The sequence below is a fragment of the Bacillus rossius genome, chromosome 1 (genome assembly GCF_032445375.1).
Source record: "Bacillus rossius redtenbacheri isolate Brsri chromosome 1, Brsri_v3, whole genome shotgun sequence".
Lineage (NCBI taxonomy): Eukaryota > Metazoa > Arthropoda > Insecta > Phasmatodea > Bacillidae > Bacillus > Bacillus rossius.
The window spans coordinates 3,956,730-3,984,304 of record NC_086330.1 but is presented as its reverse complement, the minus strand read 5'-3'; the positions used below and the strand labels follow the sequence as shown (position 1 = coordinate 3,984,304).

At 41.1% G+C, this 27,575-nt stretch overlaps 1 protein-coding gene across 3 annotated transcripts in view; it reads right to left on the bottom strand.

The window, feature by feature from the left end:
- LOC134531323 (furin-like protease 2) overlaps nt 1–22,682 on the bottom strand; it is a 210,219-nt gene extending 187,537 nt beyond the window's left edge. For 2 of the 3 annotated variants that reach the window (XM_063367021.1, XM_063367033.1), the window contains exons 1-2: nt 22,418–22,682; nt 21,950–22,195 (exon numbers count right to left, since the gene is read on the bottom strand). In XM_063367021.1, coding sequence (XP_063223091.1) covers nt 21,950–22,129 — 180 coding nt within the window. In that variant the 5' untranslated portion in view covers nt 22,130–22,195; nt 22,418–22,682. The remainder of the gene's footprint in view (nt 1–21,949; nt 22,196–22,417) is intronic. The other variant, XM_063367027.1, reaches the window with a different exon arrangement.
- Between the last annotated feature and the right edge of the window lie 4,893 nt (nt 22,683–27,575).

Here is a 27,575-nt window from a genome sequence, read left to right as displayed (position 1 = left end):
GCTCGCCCTGCGGCGGTGTTGCCTGATGGAGCGACAAGTCTGAGCCCAGTGACGGCAGCGCGCGCCGCTGTCACTTCCTTGCGTCGCTCCCTGCACTAGCTTCCACCCGGGCCCGAGAACTCATTTCCCCGGACAACACCACCATGTTGCTCGTCATCCCACTAGTCAAAATATTTCTCATTCACCTCAGACGGTAAATAGATTCATTGCTGTCATTTCATTTGTAATACATGGAGACCGGAAAAATTCGCGGATTAATTTCGTGATAGTCTGAAATCCAAACAGGTGTACAATTCTGCTGGTTTTGCTATATTGGCTCGCAGTTTAACTTGAGCTCTTTGGGCCAGTGAGATATTATCGACCGAAGAATCATCGAATCACAAGCTACCTATTGGAGACGCCTCACAAGTTAGCACCCAATGAACACACGTGTTTGCTTGGAAAATGCAGAGGATAATGGAGGCTATCCTAGAGGTAATTGAATCCGCGAATTTTTCCGGTCTCTAGTAATACATCGCAAGTTGGATAGTGCGCCAAAAAAATTACCAGTTCTTAAATATTTGACGATTTACATGTATGTATCTTTCAATTCAAATAATTCAGTTCATCTGCCCTTTATAGTAATAATAACTCGTGTCAGTTTAGCGTCCTCTGCCCTCTGGACAGGTCCCTGATACCGCTCGACATGCTAGCGTACATATCAGGCCTGCTTCCTTTTAAAAACTTGATAAAACAGCGTCTGGCGTGAACTGTTGCTGTGATTACAACTGGCGGGAAATGGACGTGTGACCCCCGAGTGTTCAGTCAGGGTGGTTCCCCAGCGTCTACTGACACCACTGTCTCGCGTATCGCATACAATCACTAACGATGAACCCACTCCACAAGGCAGAGGCGTTCCTAGACTCTGCGGGGCCATGGGCATTTCACTTTTATCTTTGAATATCCCCCCCCCCTTTCCCAACCACCGCCCCGGAAAATTCTAAAAATTAATTAATTAATTAAAAAATTAATTAATCTCCAGCAAAATTTTAAGCCCCAAACTGAAACTGAAATTTCGACGCTGGTGTTGCTAATCAATCTCAAGAAATAATGTTGATATTTTCCCTGATAAATTATCTTCAGGTCAGTTTTATAATTTTTTTTTAACGATTAAACTCCGGTGGAACCGCATAATTATGCGTGGCAATAAAATAATTGGAAGTTTTTTTCCAATATAATACATCATGAATTGAAATTTGTACTGACCAGGACTTTAAATGGCATGCTAATACAATTTTAATCTTCCATTTCCTATTAATGTTTGTATTTTAAAACCGATCATCATGAAACTTTGTAAACATTTTCTTGGAGGTATTCTTGGAAGTAACATAGGATCCTTTTTTTAAAAAAAAAAAAAAAAAATTTACGAAAGATAAAAAAATGTTTGTCAAAAAATCTCAAAATCTAGCCTCTTTAACGCCATCTAGCATTCCAGTTATGAAGTTCCAACCCTGAGTACTGTAATACCGTTGCGCTGTATTATCGACGGTCAAAATTCAAAATTTAAAACTATTTATTTTTGTTACAAATAAATACATTTTAGTGATTCATTTATACTGTAATGATATCTGATACTTATTTAATGGCTTCAATGCGAGCGAAGCCGCGGGTAAAAGCTAGTTTTAAATACAACAATGGACAAACGAGGCCCTGGGCGATTGTCCTGCCTTGGAGCCGCCCTTGCCACGAACACTACGAGAAGCTGTCGGAACAGTAGCAATCACTTGAACGTCGCCAACATAAAACTGCAATCTAGACGTCTTCCCCCACCCCTTTTCCAGTCACATTCAGCTCAGATTTGAAATAACGGTAATTTTTTTTATTATATCTAATTAATAACAAATAGTAACTTCTATTACTGAAAAAAGTTACAAGCAACAAAAAATAATCGTTAGTACGGGACTAAACTATGTATCTTTCTATTAATTTTCCCATTACTGTTTATATATTACTTAATACGGCAACATATTGTTTACAGCTAAGTAACTAGTTGTAAAAAAATATTCGCATAACCATTTACTCGGCCACTAGATTAATGATTAAAAGTTTTATTCAACTAAGTTTTATTTAGAAACATATAAATTTAGAACTAACAATTTTGATAGTTTAAAGCATGGAAGAGCATTTTGATGATTACCCTCCCTTTATAAATGTTTTTAACGTAGAATATTTTATACAAAATAAAATTCCGTGTACAAGCTGCAGGGACGTAGGTACAATTTTCTGTAGTTACAAATACAGCTTTCTTACATTTTTCCCCCGGGCATCAATTCAGATGTTACAGTCATGATATAGACGTTTTCCCAGTAACAAATTGAAGCTTTCAACTAATCTCTCCAACGCTCTCTTTTATTATTCCCTTGTTGTTTTGCCTCTCGTAGACAGAGAGGTCGCTAGAAGAGTATACGCCTAGAGACTGCAGTCAAGCTTGATGCATTTTTGACGTGATAACGTCTAATAAATCGATGAACGCCGGCTGCACGCACGATAAAGTGTCCCGTAACGCACATTGTCCCGTTACGCTGTGTCCCGTTAGGCTGTGTCCCGTTGCGCTCTTTGTACGCTTGCGCCGCATCTATCTCTCTTCCACTCGATTGGAACAACCATCGATTTGACTTTTTCGAGGCACATTAAACTTGAAACACTCCCATTCGTTTCCTACTTTTCCTATCATCGTCCTATCCTTAACAAAATAACACAGATTGGAAGAAGTTAATGACAAACATGTATAAAAGTTATAGTTCAAATAATCTCTTCGTCAAAGTAATAAACATATTTGAATTAATGAGTGCAAATAAAAGTAAATTTATCAATTAAATTGTAGATTTCATTTCACTCCTTCTTTGTATCCATACAAAATAGTGATAATTCAATAAAAATTATTCAATTTTATTCATAAAAGTATGCAATCATTTCATCAATGTTTTGTTATGACGATGTCACCTTAAACTATCGTCCGTAAACCGACTTTACAGACAACCAATTTTTTTAAAAGAAGGGGGGGGGGAGGCTCTCACTGCTGTGGTGGAGAACCATCCAAATATTTTTTTTTCTGAGGTGTCACGTCGGGTGAACGAACGAAACTAAAATCAGAGTTCACGGCTCGGGATTGGAAGCCAAGTACCCCCCCCCCCCCCATTTTTTTTTCTCTCAAGAATTCAAGTCAGGGTTTACCACAGCGACACACCACTCTGTCCCACGATTTACATCCCCCCCCCCTCCACCAAACTATATATGCTTTTACGCTCCAAATCACGAACTCGCTTTTTCTGCAGTGCTTCAATGCTACTTAGTTGATTTCGTTCATTATAAATATGAGATACTGAACTTTTGTTAAGGACATACATATTTAATTACTTATAGGTCTATATTATTTAAGGACGGGTGTAGTAAGTGCACACGGAGGGGGAGGGGGGGGGGGGTCGATGAGATATAGCCCAATCCCAAGAAGTTATAAAAAATATGCGAGACCTCTCATGTTATTTCGGGTGATGCCAGGGATCAGTTACAACAGTGGAACTACAAACTGCACAGGGAGTGATGTATGGTGAGAATGATAAAGTTAACTGCCCAAAGCCCTTGTTGTTGACGTAAGTTTTTATTTTAATTCACGGATTCTAATTTTTTTTGTATATTTGAAATCTACTTCCGATAAAAAATATTCCTGTAACCGCCACTGGTGAGGTAAATATTTCCCCATTCCAATAGTGTGTGGTACGTACATGGATTTTAAAAAACCGTTCTAAAAACAGGGCCCGGAGGAGAAAAAAGGGGGAGAGGGGAGGAATATGTTGCATGTAATTTAGCTATTATCTTTGAAAGATTTGTGCAATGGGAATGCATGGCTTGATGTAAGCTTTTGGACATACGCCATTGCTAAGCACATGTATGTCTGTCTGTAGAAGAAAACTACAAAAAACCCAAAAGACAAAAACACAAATGAAGCAAAAAAAATTCTGTTGTCAACAAGATATAAACACCACATAATCTATATATATAAATATTTAGCTTCCGTATGTATTTGGCCGCAAAACTCGGAAAGTATACGATGGTTTGGATTGAAATTTTTACAGAACATTGCATCTTAACAGAAGAGTGTTTATATGAAATAAAAGTTTGGGAAAATCCACCGGAAAAGTCGGAAAAAAAAGTTTCTATAACTAAATATCATGGTCACCCAACTTAGTTGTGACCACGCTCGACGATGCTGTACCATATTGTCGAAGTTCAAGCACATCAGGCTACTCGACCATTGTGCCTTGACGACTATAATTTACACAAATATGTATATATATATATTTCAAGAAAGAATAAAAAACTTTATTTAATTTGAAAGTATATTCTTTCGACTCTATTGATAAAAATACGTTTAAATTAAAAAATACATTTCGTACAATACATTTGAAAATTAAATAATTCTTATCTTATAGCTTATATCTTATATATTGCTATTATAATTTGTTATAATCACGTACGTTGTTATGATAATTGTTCGTCCAGGAAAATACACCGAGACTCCTTAGTAGATGTATATAGTTCATCCTGGGGCATGGGAGGAGGGAGGGGGATCGCGGGATCCGCGGCAGCTACCTTAAGACTTCGCTTCATCAGCCATGTTGGATTACGTCACTTCCGCCGGCCATGCACACACGAAAAAGTGTCCCGTTACATTCATCAGTCATGTACGCACGAAAAAATGTCCCGTTACAGTAGTTGGAAATAGGGGGTTCAAGCACAGGCGGAGGATCGAGGATCCGGCGGCCATCTTGGATGACGTCATCTAATCCGTATGCTAATCCATGCTAATCCATATGCTAATCCATGCTAATCCATGCCAATCTATGCTAATCCATGCCAATCTATGCCAATCCGTATGCCAATCTATGCCAATCCGTATGCCAATCTATGCCAATTCGTATGCCAATCTATGCCAATTCGTATGCCTATCTATGCTAATCCATATGTTAATCCATGCTAATCCGTGCTAATCCATCCGCCATTTTGTATTTCTAGAAATTTCCACCAACTCCGAATCGTGACCTGGTAGATGTCGCTAGTATCGCGCAACAAATTCAAAAATTAGTTGCCAGAGGCGCCACCATCTTTAGTTCCTAGTGTTGCTACCAGAGTGTGCCACCGTCGCCATCTTTAATTCTTAAAGTAACCGCCAGAGCGCGCCACCGTCGCCATCTTTAATTCTTAAATTTACTGCCGGATGGCGCCAAGTGTTATGTAGTCAGTCGAGACAGGTCGGGAACGAGTCGAGACAAGTCTAGACAGTCGAGACAAGTCGGGAGACAAGACGAGACAAGTCGGTAGCCTGTATTCACCAAGTTCTCCGTTGCCGTCACTACCATCAGGGTATCTGACGAGTCCTAATTAATATACTCGTACACATCATACCTCTATGACTTCTACAAACAGACTGATTGTCTGCGTATAATTACATTTTACCATTCTCTAAAACAGTTATAAGTATCAGTACCTTGGGGGGATATAGGTTATAATAAAAAAAAATTAAAATAATATGTAGGTAAAATCTTATTTATTAAATTAAGAACATAAACTGAAACAGAAAATATACAACAAAAACAGAAACTAGGTATACAACAAAAACTAAAACTATACAACAAAATGAAAACTATAAAAAAAGAAACTATACAACGAATGGAAACAACAACCAAACTGCCAAACTATTTACAACAAAAACTATTTACAAAAAAAATATTATTCATCGCCTCCGATATAGCCGTGGGGGACCGTGCGGATACCGTCTTCACAGATTAAACGTTTGTCGTCCTCCCACGTTATGGCTAGCTTATTGCTGTATTCGCTGTACAGCACATGCTCTCTCGACCGTATGGCTCTAACACCTACCCTCCTTGTGTGGTGGTCTTGCAGGGCATCCAGGTAATCACCGAATGTGATGTGGTTTTTGACCACACAACGCTGGATGCCCTTAGCCTTCTTCTCGACCTTCCCACCGCACCTGTATGCATAGAGTTTGGCCCGCAGACTGACAAACTCGCTCATTACTTCTCCCCCACATTCATCTTTGAATTTGCCAACAACTTTCTTGTTGATGGGGGAGAAGCATGGGTGGTCAGGAGGGTAGCAGCTGGTGTCGAATTCAGACATGAACTTAGGGTCGGCTCTTAGATCATGGTAGAAGACCTGTGTCTGAATCTCATACACAAAGCTGTCTGTATCCATATATGCCAGATGAATATTTTCCTGATATTTCGGTTTCATATTATTATAGTGGAAGTCGTACATGAGTGTTTTTGATAGATCAAGTACTGCGAGTCCGGCATAGATCGGCTTGTCGAAAACGATGGTCTCATGGTTCAGGTGGACAAGACTCAAGTTTGGCTCATACATCGTGCGGTCCTTGAAGGACGGACGGCACACCAACTTCTTAAATCTCTTCTCAGAGCACACCAACTCCATTTTGAGCCTCTGCCTCTTGTTTTCCATCAGTTTACCAAATGTCGAGTTCACAGCGAGCTTGAAGAACTCCTTCTCGAACTCGTTGGCTGCTGCTTTGCGCTTGTTGGTGTTCAGCCGAATATAGGGCTCCAACCATGTCGACTGCTCAAACTGAAGAACTTTATGTATACTTATGATTTTTAGACCATGCGATACTGCTTGCTGTAGGTTTTTGTAGTGAACGATGTAGTGCTCTTTATTTTCCAGCGTTGTCATCAGCTTTGATTGCTTTGAGCCGGGCGGACACTGATTTACGGGAAGAAATGGCAGGTCTTTGTGACTTTCGTGGAGTTCGAGAGGGTACTCCACATCACACTCGATAATGTAGCCTGTGGGTGAAGTTTCCGGAATAGACATGAGATCAATTGATGTGTCTGTCCATTGGAAATGACGAATGGGGAGCGGCAGAGACATCGCCCACCCGTACAAGTTGTTTGCATCAATGTACTCCAGGAATGTGGATGGCTTGGAAGCATCATGTGTTTCTGGTACGTAGGCATTATTGGCTACGCAATGACGTTTAATGCTTTGCGCTACACCACCGCGAAAACCAGCCTCCACAAACATATACATGTCATAATCTGTGAGTAGCTCTAGCTGTACACCTGTGGTTCGAAGCATCGCGTCGAAAGCGAACCCAGGACAAGAAATGTAGTGAGACGGATCTAAACTATATGTCTCCAAGCAAAGACTGCGGAAATTCTCGAATACGTCCGCCAAAATCAGAACATCTGTCTTTAGGTACAAGTCAGCGTACTCCCCTAAGGTAGCACACTGAAACTTGTCCCAGACATTTTGTGCGTGAGCGTAATCTGCCTCAGAAATACCAGAATCAGTCAGAATATTAAAGAACTCATCGATGGATGGAAGACTAGTATCGTCTAGTCGAGCAAAAGAATCAACAAAGTCGTAGGGGAAGACTCCCTTGCGGGTAACCAACTCCAACTCATCAGGAGCGAAAAACTCAGCAGTACTTATAAACTTGTCTGCAGGCAAGAACTCGGCGAGTGAAGCGAGACCCCGTCTCATAAAACGGAACGTATCGACAAACTGAATGCTGAACTTATCATGTAACTTCTTGGAAAAAGTTATCAGCTTCTCCTCTGAATTCGGAATGATGAAGATGTCTTTACTATCATACCCCAACTTCCTGATAATGAAGTTCTGATCGTATGCCAGGTTGTGGAAGAACACAATCATCTTTTTTGGTCTGCACCTGAGAAGGTTGCAGTCATTACATGCAGGCCCAATAAATTCACCGGTGAAGTGATTGTGGTCACGAACTTTCTTTACAGCCCCTCCAAACTTTCCCCCACAGTAGCAACAACACCTTGCTTGCAGAAAAGCAGTGTTTTGTGCATGTGTGAGCGGAGTCATAGTAACATATGTAGAAAATATTTTCTGTACATCATGTCCAATCTCCACAATGCGGGATATGAATTTATCTTCTGCGTCACACCCCCTGTATACTTCAGGCTGTGAAGGAAGTGAAGAAGTTAGGTGTGCACGAATGACTGTATTATCTGCTTTCACGTAAATGCAGTAGCTGTATGCCTTATGCTTTTGGTACTGCAGCGTACATGACTCATCAGGATTCGGGTGACACGTATGGATTTTCTCCAGAATAGCTTCAAAGTCGCAGTATACCACGATGGGCATCTTGTCACTGTGATGGAAGTTTTTGAACTTCAGAACAGGAGGCAAGCCATTTTGATCGAGCGATGGCATTTCCATCCTAACAGCAGCATGCTGTTTGCAGAACTCACTGTGTTTTGCCAAACACTGAAGACCAGTGAGCCCGCTAACCCTATTCTGATCATCATAATGCTTGAAGCATCTTTTGCAAACATGAATAGCATCATGATGTGAAGTGATTTGGGACCGAACCAGGGCAGAAAAATTAGTGATGTAGGTGAAATGGGAAGAATTGTCATTGACCAAGAGCAGAAGATCGAAATGATGTTCTTTCTCTTCAGGAGCAACTCGTGCAGGTACAATGTTCTGGTTCTCATCGATACTGTAAATGTTGATGGAGACTCCAGGGTTCTGTTTTTCAAACAGCGGTATTAGCTTGATTGGAGTAGGGAAGTCAATGTTGTTGAAGTTGAACTTCCCCTCCAAATCATGGTAGCGCTGGTTGACACGTTCAGGATTCCATCCTTCCACATACTTGACAAGAATTGACCACTTAAAGCACATGTGGTCTTCGAGGTTCTGTGGATTGATCACCGCATGTTTTGTTTCGATGCATGCAGGTAGCTCGATGTAGGAGCTGGCACAGAGCGGATCGAGCTTGTTTATTCGGAGTTGAAGTCGCTTAACGGCCGACAAAGTCCATCCGGACCCCTTCCCCATGTAGTCTTCCTCCTCCTTGCAGATCTTAGAGATGGACTCGGTAACTACCTCCTCCACCTCATGAACTGTGTAGAGGGGAACATTCATGGTTTTGAAGGCCCTCATGTCTTCACTGACATCTACTGGTTTTTCGTAGACGCACTCGAGCACGATATTGAATTTGAGAGGTCCGTTCTCTTCAATCTCCTCCACAAGTTGGTCTATTATTTTGTTCTTGATGAAGTCCAGGTACATACAAATGTCCTTGGCAGAACTTGACGTATTAACAGCAATGTAAGTCTTCAAATTACCCTTGAATCCTACTTCAGCGGTGATGAAGCCATGGGTATTGGCCAAACCCGCGCCGGTCACCACCTTTGTTCGGCTGGTCGATGGTTTAGGCAGTACTGCTGGCATAACTGCTGCCATCCTCTGCTTCTTTGTCGGAGGCGGAGCAGGCCCCTTGCACACCTTGATGTGGGCTTTCAATTTGTCAGCCCTGGCGAACTCCTTGGCACAGTTGTCGCAGGTATGTGCTATGCGGTTAGGGTTGAGACCACAAGCAGACTTCTCATGACGTCTAGCAAAATCAGCACGGGCGAAGACCTTATAGCAGAAACTGCACCGCATGCCTGATGTCGTGGCGACAGCTCCAGCACATGTTGACAGGTGCTGCTGCATCTTGTCGCTGCGTGCGACCATCTTGCCACACAGATGACACTGCTGGAAGTCACGCTGCATGTTGTCAGCACACTGACGTTCGTGACGGTAGCGGTTGTTGCCTGCCGTGAAGGTAGCAGGGCAGAAACGACATTTCTGCACGGTAGATGCCATCACAGCAATCGGTAGTCCGGTCTCAACGTACAGAACACGCGAAGGAAGCTCGACGTACGGAGAACTATAACAGAAGAATTAAGAATACAATGTAGCTAGCCATTACACGAAAACAAACATAACCTCAAAACTCTAGCCCTCAGGCTAACTAACCTAAACTGTTAGCAATGTTACTAAATAAAAAAGTTGCAAACATAACCTCAAAACTCTAGCCCTCAAGCTTACTAACCTAAACTCTTAGCAATGTTACTAAATATAAAAGATGCAAAAATAACCTCAAAACTCTAGCCCTCAAGCTTACTAACCTAAACTGCTAGCAATGTAACTAAATAAAAGAATTGCAAACATAACATCAAAACTCTAGACCTCACAGCTTACTAACCGAAACTGTTAGCAATGTTACAAAATAAAAATAGTTACACACATACCCTCAAAGCTGTTCCTTCATGTACAGTCCTAAAAATGGTAGAATATTTAAAGTACTGATACAAGTTAAAGCTGAAAAAATATTCAATGTTAACTAAAAATTATTGATTACATAACCTCAAAACTACTCTAATGCACAACCTAAAAATGCTATAATATTTAAAGTACTGTTAAAATGTTTAAGCTGAACAATTCCTGGTTATCCACACATATGTGTACAGAGAAAAAAACTAGCTATCTGATAACCTATGAAAAAGCTGAGAAACATAAAAATATTAACGAAACATATAGCATACCTCAGAAAACGTTGAAGTGGAGCTGCAGAAGATGATGTAGCGTTGGCGGTAGGAATCGTGGTAGCAGCGAAACTCATTCACGAACTAACTCACTCAAACTCTAAGAACACACTGAAGCTCCGACAGCTAATCCCGGCCTTTTGTAGCCTCGGAACTCCTTTTTTAGTGTAGCCAATAGGAACAGAGAATTTCTGTTGTATCCACCAATAGGAACGTAGTACATGGAAGGGTAGGAATGTGGGGGAGTACCATTGTCTTCGGAAAACCCAGCATGACTCGAGCACAGGTCGTAGCAGGTCTGTGAGGGGTGGGGGGATAGAAATTTAACCCTGTAGCCTATGTATTCCGATCTTCACTCCACTTCATTTTAGAGTATGATGGGTGTATTCATACTTTTTATAAAGCTATGTTATTATGTAGCATGCAGGATGTATACTTGGTGTTCGCAAGAGAAGTAAGGATTCGATATGTCTCAAGGGCAAGAAAATCAAATTTGTGTTGTCCTCGTAACATGCTATCATTTCCTACATGTAACAAATTAACGATTTTTAATCGAGTGTCATCGTTATTTTCATTTGTTTGACCTAACCGAAATTGTCAGCACTTAACCAGTCACATGTAGAAATAATCTGGCTATGGTGGATTATTACCCCAGAATTCACTGAAAAATGCTATGTGAGAATCAATTTTATTTCTAAAATAAGGTCCCATTCGACAGTTCTAAGAGTGAACATTATGGAGGATGTATACTTGGTGTTCACAAGAGAAGTAAGGATTCGATAGGACTCAAGAGAAAATCATCAAATTATTGTCAGATAAAAAGCAGAAGCACACGAAAAAAAATTCTGACACAGTAAAGTTGAAGCAAATAAAGAAATCCATCGAAATTTCACATGAAAAAATAGAAGCACTCAGAGTAAACCATCAGGGAGGATGTCGTTTATAAACATCATAAATTTCAAATTTTTTTACAAAAGTCCAAATTTAATCCTGCTTAAGCAAAAAGAGTTCACAAGCCCGCTTGTGCTAGAACTCTCATGTTGCTTAAGCAAAGAGTTCACAAGCCCGCTTGTGCTAGAACTCTCATGTTGCTTAAGCAAAGAGTTCACAAGCCCGCTTGTGCTAGAACTCTCATGTTGCTTAAGCATAGAGTTCACAAGCCCGCTTGTGCTAGAACTCTCATGTTGCTTAAGCAAAGAGTTCACAAGCCCGCTTGTGCTAGAACTCTCATGTTGCTTAAGCAAAGAGTTCACAAGCCCGCTTGTGCTAGAACTCTCATGTTGCTTAAGCAAAGAGTTCACAAGCCCGCTTGTGCTAGAACTCTCATGTTGCTTAAGCAAAGAGTTCACAAGCCCGCTTGTGCTAGAACTCTCATGTTGCTTAAGCAAAGAGTTCACAAGCCCGCTTGTGCTAGAACTCTTTGCTTAAGCAGGATTAAATTTGGACTTTTGTAAAAAAATTTGAAATTTATGATGTTTATAAACGACATCCTCCCTGATGGTTTACTCTGAGTGCTTCTATTTTTTCATGTGAAATTTCGATGGATTTCTTCATTTGCTTCAACTTTACTGTGTCAGAATTTTTTTTCGTGTGCTTCTGCTTTTTATCTGACAATAATTTGATGATTTTCTCTTGAGTCCTATCGAATCCTTACTTCTCTTGTGAACACCAAGTATACATCCTCCATAATGTTCACTCTTAGAACTGTCGAATGGGACCTTATTTTAGAAATAAAATTGATTCTCACATAGCATTTTTCAGTGAATTCTGGGGTAATAATCCACCATAGCCAGATTATTTCTACATGTGACTGGTTAAGTGCTGACAATTTCGGTTAGGTCAAACAAATGAAAATAACGATGACACTCGATTAAAAATCGTTAATTTGTTACATGTAGGAAATGATAGCATGTTACGAGGACAACACAAATTTGATTTTCTTGCCCTTGAGACATATCGAATCCTTACTTCTCTTGCGAACACCAAGTATACATCCTGCATGCTACATAATAACATAGCTTTATAAACAGTATGAATACACCCATCATACTCTAAAATGAAGTGGAGTGAAGATCGGAATACATAGGCTACAGGGTTAAATTTCTATCCCCCCACCCCTCACAGACCTGCTACGACCTGTGCTCGAGTCATGCTGGGTTTTCCGAAGACAATGGTACTCCCCCACATTCCTACCCTTCCATGTACTACGTTCCTATTGGTGGATACAACAGAAATTCTCTGTTCCTATTGGCTACACTAAAAAAGGAGTTCCGAGGCTACAAAAGGCCGGGATTAGCTGTCGGAGCTTCAGTGTGTTCTTAGAGTTTGAGTGAGTTAGTTCGTGAATGAGTTTCGCTGCTACCACGATTCCTACCGCCAACGCTACATCATCTTCTGCAGCTCCACTTGAACGTTTTCTGAGGTATGCTATATGTTTCGTTAATATTTTTATGTTTCTCAGCTTTTTCGTAGGTTATCAGATAGCTAGTTTTTTTCTCTGTACACATATGTTTGGATAACCAGGAATTGTTCAGCTTAAACATTTTAACAGTACTTTAAATATTATAGCATTTTTAGGTTGTGCATTAGAGTAGTTTTGAGGTTATGTAATCAATAATTTTTAGTTAACATTGAATATTTTTTCAGCTTTAACTTGTATCAGTACTTTAAATATTCTACCATTTTTAGGACTGTACATGAAGGAACAGCTTTGAGGGTATGTGTGTAACTATTTTTATTTTGTAACATTGCTAACAGTTTCGGTTAGTAAGCTGTGAGGTCTAGAGTTTTGATGTTATGTTTGCAATTCTTTTATTTAGTTACATTGCTAGCAGTTTAGGTTAGTAAGCTTGAGGGCTAGAGTTTTGAGGTTATTTTTGCATCTTTTATATTTAGTAACATTGCTAAGAGTTTAGGTTAGTAAGCTTGAGGGCTAGAGTTTTGAGGTTATGTTTGCAACTTTTTTATTTAGTAACATTGCTAACAGTTTGGGTTAGTTAGCCTGAGGGCTAGAGTTTTGAGGTTATGTTTGTTTTCGTGTAATGGCTAGCTACATTGTATTCTTAATTCTTCTGTTATAGTTCTCCGTACGTCGAGCTTCCTTCGCGTGTTCTGTACGTTGAGACCGGACTACCGATTGCTGTGATGGCATCTACCGTGCAGAAATGTCGTTTCTGCCCTGCTACCTTCACGGCAGGCAACAACCGCTACCGTCACGAACGTCAGTGTGCTGACAACATGCAGCGTGACTTCCAGCAGTGTCATCTGTGTGGCAAGATGGTCGCACGCAGCGACAAGATGCAGCAGCACCTGTCAACATGTGCTGGAGCTGTCGCCACGACATCAGGCATGCGGTGCAGTTTCTGCTATAAGGTCTTCGCCCGTGCTGATTTTGCTAGACGTCATGAGAAGTCTGCTTGTGGTCTCAACCCTAACCGCATAGCACATACCTGCGACAACTGTGCCAAGGAGTTCGCCAGGGCTGACAAATTGAAAGCCCACATCAAGGTGTGCAAGGGGCCTGCTCCGCCTCCGACAAAGAAGCAGAGGATGGCAGCAGTTATGCCAGCAGTACTGCCTAAACCATCGACCAGCCGAACAAAGGTGGTGACCGGCGCGGGTTTGGCCAATACCCATGGCTTCATCACCGCTGAAGTAGGATTCAAGGGTAATTTGAAGACTTACATTGCTGTTAATACGTCAAGTTCTGCCAAGGACATTTGTATGTACCTGGACTTCATCAAGAACAAAATAATAGACCAACTTGTGGAGGAGATTGAAGAGAACGGACCTCTCAAATTCAATATCGTGCTCGAGTGCGTCTACGAAAAACCAGTAGATGTCAGTGAAGACATGAGGGCCTTCAAAACCATGAATGTTCCCCTCTACACAGTTCATGAGGTGGAGGAGGTAGTTACCGAGTCCATCTCTAAGATCTGCAAGGAGGAGGAAGACTACATGGGGAAGGGGTCCGGATGGACTTTGTCGGCCGTTAAGCGACTTCAACTCCGAATAAACAAGCTCGATCCGCTCTGTGCCAGCTCCTACATCGAGCTACCTGCATGCATCGAAACAAAACATGTGGTGATCAATCCACAGAACCTCGAAGACCACATGTGCTTTAAGTGGTCAATTCTTGTCAAGTATGTGGAAGGATGGAATCCTGAACGTGTCAACCAGCGCTACCATGACTTGGAGGGGAAGTTCAACTTCAACAACATTGACTTCCCTACTCCAATCAAGCTAATACCGCTGTTTGAAAAACAGAACCCTGGAGTCTCCATCAACATTTACAGTATCGATGAGAACCAGAACATTGTACCTGCACGAGTCGCTCCTGAAGAGAAAGAACATCATTTCGATCTTCTGCTCTTGGTCAATGACAATTCTTCCCATTTCACCTACATCACTAATTTTTCTGCCCTGGTTCGGTCCCAAATCACTTCACATCATGATGCTATTCATGTTTGCAAAAGATGCTTCAAGCATTATGATGATCAGAATAGGGTTAGCGGGCTCACTGGTCTTCAGTGTTTGGCAAAACACAGTGAGTTCTGCAAACAGCATGCTGCTGTTAGGATGGAAATGCCATCGCTCGATCAAAATGGCTTGCCTCCTGTTCTGAAGTTCAAAAACTTCCATCACAGTGACAAGATGCCCATCGTGGTATACTGCGACTTTGAAGCTATTCTGGAGAAAATCCATACGTGTCACCCGAATCCTGATGAGTCATGTACGCTGCAGTACCAAAAGCATAAGGCATACAGCTACTGCATTTACGTGAAAGCAGATAATACAGTCATTCGTGCACACCTAACTTCTTCACTTCCTTCACAGCCTGAAGTATACAGGGGGTGTGACGCAGAAGATAAATTCATATCCCGCATTGTGGAGATTGGACATGATGTACAGAAAATATTTTCTACATATGTTACTATGACTCCGCTCACACATGCACAAAACACTGCTTTTCTGCAAGCAAGGTGTTGTTGCTACTGTGGGGGAAAGTTTGGAGGGGCTGTAAAGAAAGTTCGTGACCACAATCACTTCACCGGTGAATTTATTGGGCCTGCATGTAATGACTGCAACCTTCTCAGGCGCAGACCAAAAAAGATGATTGTGTTCTTCCACAACCTGGCATACGATCAGAACTTCATTATCAGGAAGTTGGGGTATGATAGTAAAGACATCTTCATCATTCCGAATTCAGAGGAGAAGCTGATAACTTTTTCCAAGAAGTTACATGATAAGTTCAGCATTCAGTTTGTCGATACGTTCCGTTTTATGAGTCGGGGTCTCGCTTCGCTCGCCGAGTTCTTGCCTGCAGACAAGTTTATAAGTACTGCTGAGTTTTTCGCTCCTGATGAGTTGGAGTTGGTTACCCGCAAGGGAGTCTTCCCCTACGACTTCGTTGATTCTTTTGCTCGACTAGACGATATTAGTCTTCCATCCATCGATGAGTTCTTTAATATTCTGACTGATTCTGGTATTTCTGAGGCAGATTACGCTCACGCACAAAATGTCTGGGACAAGTTTCAGTGTGCTACCTTAGGGGAGTACGCTGACTTGTACCTAAAGACGGATGTTCTGATTTTGGCGGACGTATTCGAGAATTTCCGCAGTTTTTTTCTTGGAGACATATAGTTTAGATCCGTCTCACTACATTTCTTGTCCTGGGTTCGCTTTCGACGCGATGCTTCGAACCACAGGTGTACAGCTAGAGCTACTCACAGATTATGACATGTATATGTTTGTGGAGGCTGGTATTCGCGGTAGTGTAGCGCAAAGCATATAACGTCATTGCGTAGCCAATAATGCCTACGTACCAGAAACACATGATGCTTCCAAGCCATCCACATTCCTGGAGTACATTGATGCAAACAACTTGTACGGGTGGGCGATGTCTCTGCCGCTCCCCATTCGTCATTTCCAATGGACAGACACATCAATTGATCTCATGTCTATTCCGGAAACTTCACCCACAGGCTACATTATCGAGTGTGATGTGGAGTACCCTCTCGAACTCCACGAAAGTCACAAAGACCTGCCATTTCTTCCCGTAAATCAGTGTCCGCCCGGCTCAAAGCAATCAAAGCTGATGACAACGCTGGAAAATAAAGAGCACTACATCGTTCACTACAAAAACCTACAGCAAGCAGTATCGCATGGTCTAAAAATCATAAGTATACATAAAGTTCTTCAGTTTGAGCAGTCGACATGGTTGGAGCCCTATATTCGGCTGAACACCAACAAGCGCAAAGCAGCAGCCAACGAGTTCGAGAAGGAGTTCTTCAAGCTCGCTGTGAACTCGACATTTGGTAAACTGATGGAAAACAAGAGGCAGAGGCTCAAAATGGAGTTGGTGTGCTCTGAGAAGAGATTTAAGAAGTTGGTGTGCCGTCCGTCCTTCAAGGACCGCACGATGTATGAGCCAAACTTGAGTCTTGTCCACCTGAACCATGAGACCATCGTTTTCGACAAGCCGATCTATGCCGGACTCGCAGTACTTGATCTATCAAAAACACTCATGTACGACTTCCACTATAATAATATGAAACCGAAATATCAGGAAAATATTCATCTGGCATATATGGATACAGACAGCTTTGTGTATGAGATTCAGACACAGGACTTCTACCATGATCTAAGAGCCGACCCTAAGTTCATGTCTGAATTCGACACCAGCTGCTACCCTCCTGACCACCCATGCTTCTCCCCCATCAACAAGAAAGTTGTTGGCAAATTCAAAGATGAATGTGGGGGAGAAGTAATGAGCGAGTTTGTCAGTCTGCGGGCCAAACTCTATGCATACAGGTGCGGTGGGAAGGTCGAGAAGAAGGCTAAGGGCATCCAGCGTTGTGTGGTCAAAAACCACATCACATTCGGTGATTACCTGGATGCCCTGCAAGACCACCACACAAGGAGGGTAGGTGTTAGAGCCATACGGTCGAGAGAGCATGTGCTGTACAGCGAATACAGCAATAAGCTAGCCATAACGTGGGAGGACGACAAACGTTTAATCTGTGAAGACGGTATCTGCACGGTCCCCCACGGCTATATCGGAGGCGATGAATAATATTTTTTTTGTAAATAGTTTTTGTTGTAAATAGTTTGGCAGTTTGGTTGTTGTTTCCATTCGTTGTATAGTTTCCTTTTTTATAGTTTTCATTTTGTTGTATAGTTTTAGTTTTTGTTGTATACCTAGTTTCTGTTTTTGTTGTATATTTTCTGTTTCAGTTTATGTTCTTAATTTAATAAATAAGATTTTACCTACATATTATTTTAATTTTTTTTTTATTATAACCTATATCCCCCCAAGGTACTGATACTTATAAATGTTTTAGAGAATGGTAAAATGTAATTATACGCAGACAATCAGTCTGTTTGTAGAAGTCATAGAGGTATGATGTGTACGAGTATATTAATTAGGACTCGTCAGATACCCTGATGGTAGTGACGGCAACGGAGAACTTGGTGAATACAGGCTACCGACTTGTCTCGTCTTGTCTCCCGACTTGTCTCGACTGTCTAGACTTGTCTCGACTCGTTCCCGACCTGTCTCGACTGACTACATAACACCATAGGCGTGCCTACATGGGGGGCCAGGTGGGCCATGGCCCCCCCTAATGTAATCACTCAGATCGGCATTTTCTCTAATGCGTTCGTTAATATTCGTATATTCCTGGCACTGTGACGCTCAAACTGTTTTTCAGTGTTGTAGCGTGCTAATTAACCATATTCTTAAACATTTTATCGTTCTGGAAATACAGCCACCTTAGTTTATTTAAAACACGAGGTCATGGCCAAGCAAAAAAAAAAATATTTAAGAGGTTTGTTAAAGTTCTGTTGTCTGAATTGCTGTGTTTGCATTCACTAAAAAGAAGTTCATTTCAAGGTAGATCTGGATCAAGTTATTGGAAAATTCGAGGGGGGGAAATCTGTTAGGCCCCTTTACACATTGTCTATGGCAAAAAAAAAAACATATTTTCAAGATTGTTAAAATTATACGGATATAATTATTAACTAGTAAACATATCTCGTTGATACTGCACAAAAATATAAACACGGCAATGAGTGAATATATTTAGGATTCTTAATTCAGCTTCTGATTTAAAAATTTAGCAGGGCCCCCCCCCCCTAATGGAAATGTCTGGGCACGCCTATGCATAACACTTGGCGCCATCCGGCAGTAAATTTAAGAATTAAAGATGGCGACGGTGGCGCGCTCCGGTGGTAACTTTAAGAATTAAAGATGGCGACGGTGGCACACTCTGGTAGCAACACTAGGAACTAAAGATGGTGGCGCCTCTGGCAACTAATTTTTGAATTTGGTGCGCGATACTAGCGACATCTACCAGGTCACGATTCGGAGTTAGTGGAAATTTCTAGAAATACAAAATGGCGGATGGATTAGCATGTATTAGCATGGATTAACATATGGATTAGCATAGATATGCATACGAATTGGCATAGATTGGCATACGAATTGGCATAGATTGGCATACGGATTGGCATACGGATTTGCATAGATTGGCATGGATTAGCATAGATTGGCATGGATTAGCATAGATTAGCATGGATTAGCATACGGATTAGCATGGATTAGCATACGGATTATATGACGTCATCCAAGATGGCCGCCGGATCCTCGATCCTCCGCCTGTGCTTGAACCCCCTATTTCCAACTACTGTAACGGGACATTTTTTCGTGCGTACATGACTGATGAACGTAACGGGACACTTTTTCGTGTGTGCATGGCCGGCGGAAGTGACATAATCCAACATGGCTGATGAAGCGAAGCCTTAAGGTAGCTGCCGCGGATCCCCCGATCCCCCTCCCTCATCCCCTGCCCCAGGATGAACTATATACATCTACTCTCCTTCAAGAACAAAATATAGTATATAATACTATCATACAAGCTGTGGCCAACCAATCCGGTGGATTGTACTTTTTGGATGCTCCAGGTGGAACTGGAAAAACATTCTTAATTTCCTTAATCCTTGCTACGATCCGTTCAAATGGCCATATTGCATTAGCTCTTGCTTCCTCGGGTATTGCTGCAACATTAATGGAAGGAGGTAGAACAGCGCATTCAGCTCTTAAACTATCACTAAACATGCAATGCACAGAAAGTCCAACATGTAACATTTCAAAAACATCAGGAATGGGAAAAGTTCTTCAGACGTGCAAAATCATTGTATGGGATGAGTGTACAATGGCTCACAAAAAGTCATTGGAAGCATTAGACCATACACTGAAATATTTGCGAAATAATCCAGATCCATTTGGGGGAGTGTTGGTGTTACTATCCGGTGATTTCAGGCAAACGCTCCCAGTGATACCTCGCTCAACACCTGCTGATGAATTGCATGCCTGCTTAAAATATTCAAATTTTTGGAGCACAGTAAAAAAAATGCATTTAACCACGAATATGCGAGTTAAACTTCAGAACGATCCAACAGCAGTCATATTTTCAAGACAATTAATTGAAGTTGGTAACGGCACTGTACCTACAAATCCAGAAACAGGAAAAATCAGCTTATCATCTGATTTATGCAACATCGTAGATTCAAAAGAGGAATTAGTAGACAAGGTATTCCAAAACATCGAAACAAAATTCAAAAATCATGCATGGTTGAGCGAAAGAGCCATTCTAGCGGCTAAAAATGTTGACTTACACGATATGAACAATAGTATTATAAACAGAATCGAAGGTGAAACAATGACATACAAATCTATTGATTCAGTAGTGCACCAAAATGAAGCAGTGAACTTTCCAACGGAATTTCTCAATTCACTCGATGTTCCAGGATTACCACCACATATTTTGAATTTGAAAATTGGTGTGCCAATTATATTGCTTCGAAATATCTGTCAGCCTAAATTATGTAATGGTACACGATTAGTAGTTAAAAAATTAATGGATAATCTTATTGAAGCAACAATTTTGATTGGACTTCATAAAGGTGAAGACGTATTACTTCCACGAATGCCACTTATTCCGACAGATATGGCGTTCGAGTTCAAACGACTTCAATTTCCAATACGCCTTGCGTTCGCTATGACCATCAATAAAGCACAAGGACAATCTTTGCAAGTGTGCGGTTTGAATTTAGAAAATGAATGCTTCTCTCATGGACAGTTATATGTCGGGTGCTCCAGAGTCGGTAAACCATCTGATCTATATGTTTATGCAAAAAATGGGAAAACAAGGAATGTAGTCCTTCCATTAGCTTTACAATAAAAATATTTAAGCTAAACACATTTTTATTTCTTCTATTACATTCCACAGCCATGCACAGTAAAATATTAAATTAAACAATGAATTAATATTAAACTGTGCCACAGCAAAGCGTGGCCGGGTTTAGCTAGTGTTCCATAACAGGAATGTTTTGTGGTGTTTATATCCTGTTGACAACAGCCACTTTTTGCTTAATTTGTGTTTTTGTATTTTGGGTTTTTTGTAGTTTTCTTCTACAGACATACATGTGCTTAGCAATAGCGTATGTCCAAAAGCTTACATCAAGTCATGTAATTTAGCTCGCACGTGGTTTGGACACCTGGTTCAGTCTATTGTCGGACACTTTTATCAGTGGCGCGTAATGTTTGTACTCGATCTCGCTATCAAATGGCGTGGGCATAAACCCAAAGATACGAGGCTCGGTGGTGGTGACAATAGGGCGACAAGAAACAAAAGAGCCTTCTCGGATCTCTTTGTGCCCGTAGACTGCCTTCCCCTCCCGTGAGGAGGGGGTCGTGCGTTCGACTCCCAACACGCAACACCGTATCGCAATATCGTGCGACGCACAACTCTCTTTACCTTTGCTCGAGCAGAAGATTAAATATACATTATCATATAGCAAATGTACTTACTTGTACTGGTTAAATTTAATAAGCGTACAATGTAGGCTATACATGTATTACCAATCCTACTAACATTAGAAATGAATTAATTAAATCTTTAAAATATCTAAGATAACGAAAATATTTCATTTAAGTATGTCATGAACAAAAATAGACGATTTAAAGTTTTAAGGCAATAACTATCACGCTGTGCTGTACACAACCAGTACAAACTTTAAAATGTAATTTTTATTTTTATTTTTATAATTATGTACTATCTTTATGATGTTTTAGAACATATTAAGAAAATAATCTGCAAAAGCCAAAAAAAAAAAAAAAAAATCGTGCCACAATTTAAAACGGTACATCAGGGCAGCAATAACTTCAGCATAAAAAAAAGCATAATTGGTTTAAAATACGTTCATGAGACAACTTGAAAACGAATGATTCAAATTAGATTCGTTCCTAATTTTTCAGTTCTATTCACTGTTTTTTTTTTCTATCTGTAATAACTAAGTAGGCACTCTAGCCCAAAGAGTACTTCTCTTAATTGTACTATCAGTGAACGTGCATTGAGGACAATTACAGTTGTTTAACAATTTAAATTATTAAGTAGAATGACGGAAACAAGTTTTATGATAAGTAGATATTTAGCAGGCCGATATAATCAAATCAGTTATCCTCTTACCTGTCCGATGTTCTTGAAACCATGCTTCGAAGCTATTTCGTCTGCAGCTGCCAATCCTTTTGGAACATGCACTGCGAACTGATTGTGATACACTTTCGCTTGCCGACACACGACGACGGAAAATAACGCAGAGAATAGGCACACGAAGGAAGTTACACTTTTCCTCTCTACTAACCTCATGGTTGTTAAAATTATCGCACGATTAAACTATTTATACTGGCTTGATCACGATAGCACCGAGTGGACCTGTAAAAAAAACACGTGTTTAGATTGGATATACAAAAACAAACAAAAAAGTACAATTTCATTTCAAGTACTAGCATACTTTACGTTGGTGAACATTTTGGTGAATGTGAACTAACTACATGAACATTTTAATCTCACATATTATAACATTAAATATTCTCACAGGTTATAATATGCGAGTGTCATATAAAAATAACATAAATAGAAAGCAACATTACAAACCTGACAGTTCGAAGAGATTCAAAACAATCTTCTGGTGGCTAGTATTCACACAACCTGTAAAACGAACTTATTTTACCAGGTTAGGTCGTGTGAAAGCAGGTATTATCTTTTGGTTCTTAGCATCATGTTTCTATTGTTCATTCAGAACACACGCGCCCGCACATACACACAAACGTTCCACGAATTACTTCCACGCGAAAGGCGAACACACCTCTCGGCCACCACAACCCAACTGCACTGTGCCTGATGACGGATCAACAAAACAAAAATCCCAGCGACCAAGCGACAGTGCTGCCAACATCTGCGCAATGGAACCAGCTGGAAATCGAAATGACGCATGCGCAGTACTTCGATTGCGTGGTCGGAATATTTGAACAGAAGAGAGCAGAGAGCAAAAGGGAGAGAACGAGGTGGGTCTGGAATGAAAAAGCCCTTGTAGTAATGTGGAGGAGGGGATATGTCAGGTTGTTGCGCTGACCCATTTAGAACTGAGATCGGCATTTGCGTTGCAAAATTAATTAATTGAAGTTTAAACAATAATTTTCTGCAATTAAAATATATATTAATCAAAAAATATTTTTTTCCAAATTAATCTCTGTTAACATTGTAAAAACGAGAACAATATGTTCCACTTTCTCTCTAGCAAAATAATCATCAATATTTTTATTTTTAAAGTAGGCCGTTTCTCTTTATAAGCTACCTACTGTAAGAGAAAAAAATGGCAGTTTACAAAGTTACATAACATGAATAAATGATGAATTTATATTTTTATGAGCATAAAGAATCGTTTACATCGACGTTATTAGAGATTATGAGGGCCGATGAGATAAAAATGGAGCATTAACAGAAAACATTCGTAAGGGAACAGGAGTACCTTGAAGAAACCACACTGCAATGCCAGCCACAACTCTAGTAGGTAACTATAACTTATGAAAAATCCAGGCTTCACCCCATTGTAAATAGAACCTGTACCAAATTGGTGATGTAACCACTTTTCTGAAGTCATACTTCTCTAGGTGAGTTATGAAATAATTATGACAGGGAATTTTTTCGATGTGCGTGCATCATGCAAAGATTTTTTCACAGGATGAAAAAAGGCTACATAAAAATACAATTATATAATATGCTTTTAAATCTTACACTTAAGTGCTTGATATTTAATACTGGTCAATACAATTACAAACATTTATTTATGGTGAATATTAGTGACAAAAATTGTGCTCATAAACTTTTTCATGTGTATTTATATAAGTGAGGTAATGTTCCCCTAGATATTACCAGAGATAAGTAAATAGACCAGTTGGGACATAAACACATCGTTTTGAAGAGGGGTTTGAAATCGTTGAGGAAAAGTGAGGGGGAAGGTCCGCCATATTGCTTAGTGAATAACATCATTAATTTCGCTATTTGATTACATTGCGAGTAGTTGAAAGTTTGTTAATGTATGTATCGTTAATTTGGTTTTTGAGTGTTGTAGGTGAATCTGTTGTAATTTCTCAAAAGTTTGGTTGTTTTAGAAGTAGAATGTGTGATTTTTAACCAGTCTGACAATCTATAAAGTATGATATTGCCGTCGCCCAAGTTCTCGTGTTCGAGACTCAGCGGTGTTCCTAGCGGGAAGGCTGTTTTCTTGCGGGGAAACGTGTCTGGGAGGGTGCCAGGCTAACGCGGCAGTTAGCCACGAGGTGGGTCGTGAGGTCCGAAGGCCCCTGCGTGGCCCACTAGGAACGGCGGTGGTGGTCGTGATGTTAGGGGTCCCTAATGCCTGCTGCACCACTGGCCCTACACAGCATAGGATGCTGATCCTTAACTGGATTGGGGAGGTTTGCAAATAACGTACACAGTTTTGCACTGCCGTCCACCGCGGTCTCGTGTTCGAGGTCGGGCGCAAGTCCTAGCGGGGTGGCTGGCTTTCTTAGAGATTTCTGTTCCGGGGGGGCGCCAGGTTAGCTCGGTGTCTAACCGTGTGATGGTCGTGGGTTCGTTACCCCAGCGTGGCCCGCTAGAACCGTCGGCGGTGATGGAATCTGTTTCCTGATTAGGTTGGGTTGTTTAGGTTAATTTACATACACTGTTCTGGTTGTTCTACGGGTCGCACGTCGCGCACGGGAGGTGCAGGGTAGACATTTTATTGTTCACGATTTACACTGGTTCATTACATTGGGCGCGAGGTCTACTCGGCGGTACATGACTGCCAGTGAGGCGTCGGAACACGTAGAAGTTTTGGTTACACAATTATTACAATTACCCTTGACAAAATTGCACCCTGTGAGCTGTTACGTACACGATTACACTCCACACGTTATCTGAGAGAGACACCTGCGTGCCTCTACGTGTGTTTACTTATTAAGCCCTCACGCCAGTCGCAGTTGAGGAAGAGTGTTTGATTAGAGTCGGCTAATCCCGTAATTGGTAAATTGCGACACGCGGGCCCACCTGTGTGGACCGCGGCTCGCTACTAAATTAAAAACATGTCAACGATTGGATGTAGCCTGTGCCTGTGCAGTGGGCGATTAATTAAAGTTCTGGGGTGGCGGGAGACGGCCCGTACCGTATACTGCACGGGCCCACGTAATGCTTTGTGTGGGGTGTGTTAAATTGACGCGGCTGGGATAGGCCCCACACCGAAAAAAAACCGGGCGCACACTGGGAGTATTTAAAAAAGGGTTTCGGTTGTGACTATAATTACCAGATGGACGTTCGATGAACACAAAGAAATGATGGCTCCCCGTGGGACGTGCGTCCGTCCCGGTCCGCGAGTCGCGCTGTACTCTGTCTGGCCCTGGCGCGAGGGGAGGGGTGAGCTCCCTGTCGCGCCAGAGTTTCTAAAGTTCCGTTATTCGTAAAAAATTACATTAATAATAAAATGCAAGTGGCTCTAAATTCTTACAATAAAACTTAATGATTAACTTAATATCTAAATATTGTCGCGGGTTGAAATTTTGCAGGGTTGTTGAAATCAAATTTAGGGACTTTACTGACGGGACTCTGGGCTGGCTGCTCTGTTCACTCGTCAGCGCAAGTGGCGTGACCATGTAATTGGGGCACGGGGCCGGCGCGGCGCGCTGCGGGCTTGCAGAATTTTGTTTGTTTGTTTGGCCGCGCGCTGGCGCAGCCACGGGCCGCAGTTACTGGGGCGCGCTGTCGTAACAAGCCGCGCGGTGTGGCCTGCACATTGGGGTAGAGGGGGGGTAGTCTTCCCAGATGTTCTAGTTAGTTGTTTAGTAAATTTGACTTCAATAACGAGCTTTTGTTATGGTAGGCGCGGCAGGGCGCGCGAATTTAAGCGCAAGTGAGTGGTGACTCGGGGCTCACTCAGGCGGAGGCTATGCGTCTCACCTGTGGTCACGAGTTGTTAGTTCGTTCGTGATGTAGGAATTCAGGCTCACTCAGGCGGAGGCTATGCGTCTCACCTGTGGTCACGAGTTGTTAGTTCGTTCGTGATGTAGGAATTCAAGCTTTCGGGCGGAAGCTATGGCCGACGCCAGAGGCCACGAGTCGTTTAATTTAAGTTAGGTCATAATGTAGTCATCTTCAAGCTTTCGGGCGGAGGCTATGGCCCTCGTCAGGGGTCACGCGTCATAGTTTTTAAAATGTAATGTTCGTTCGGGATTTCAAGGGCAGGAGAGGCCCCTACGTTATTTTTTTAAAGTAATCGATCAAGAAAGGCTTTTCGGAAAATGTGAGTATGGACTTATCTTTGTTTTAATTTTAAGTATTAATTATGATTTGAGGTATTCGGAAGGACTAGGGAAGTGTTTAGTGAAGTTCTCTCATTCTCTCTCTTGTAAGGTCGTTCAATCGTTAAGGAAGTAAAGAGATTATTGTTTTAAATTGTAATCCCGCTATTTAAATGTTCTTTAAAATGATGTTGAGTATTTGACTTTAAGAATAAAATAATTTTAATTAAGTATTATGTTATTTTGCAAAATCTCCTTAGTTCAGCTCTCACCAGACATCCTGTACGGGATGACGAACCTATGATCCTAGGTACAGTAAAGTATTTTATGAAGTTAAGACTAGTTGATGCCAAGCGAGTTGTTTCTATGTAAAGAGCTACGATTCTCTCCCCCCTCTGAAGGTGCACGTGACAGAAATGGCGGTGGCACCGGCTAGGTGCACGTGACAGAAATGGTGGAGGCGCCGGGTAGGTTCTATTTCTGGAGAGAGAGAGAGGTAGATTTTTATGTTTATTATTAAGTTAGTTTCAGCTTCTGATAGCAGGTTATTAAGAGTTTACTTGAGGAGAGGATTACGGAATTTTAGTCTATAGTGGAGGAAGTCTTTGAGATTTTTTTTTTGACGTAACAGATGTTTATTTGAGGATACTTGTAAGGATAAAGTTTATAGTGATAAGTTGTTTTAAGTCGTTGAATTTATTGTAGATTTATATCGGGGATTATTACGTGAGGAGAATACGTTATAAGTTAAATGCTTATTAGAGATAATGCAAGTGGTTTAATTTAATTGAAGTTCATTTTAAGATTGTAGGTTAAGAGAATTATAATTTAAAATAAAGTTTTTTGTCGTAAATAGGAATTATTTTCAAGAGAAGTTTGTTTTGTTTTCGTGCGCGTAGGAGACGAGACGTACGAATTAAATCAGTCGAGGGAAGGATAAACGTTAGAAAGGAATTAAAGAGAAAACGAGAGTTTATGTAAAAGAGAGTTATAGAATTTATAGTGATGTTTTGTTTTAATTAGAAAAATGTTGAGAGTTGTTTCAGAACGACACGTCAGTGGACGTGGCAGAGTGAACACGTGACGGGGAGGTGCTGAGACCTAGCGGAGAACGGAGGAACCGCAAGCGAGGGTTGGCGCACCTGATGGAATTCGGTGACGTCACGGGCTCATACGGAGACGTGGACGGCCGTGACCTTGTTTTGATCAGCTGTACGGTAACTTAGCGATAAGAAAATAGACTATTGGTTAAATAAATTTAAATTTAAGTGTGTTTTAGGAGAAGAGGAACTTTCAGTATGTAAGTAATTTATTTTAAGAAGTGTATGATGTATAGGCTAGAAGTGTTTCGTTGTAAGTTGTTTATGTTTTTGTTAGTTAAATCCTACCTCGGTTTTAAAAATATTTTTTTGGGATTTGTAAACATTATTAAGGAGGTACACTATAAAATCGATAAGCATTGAGAAAACTGGGAAGGC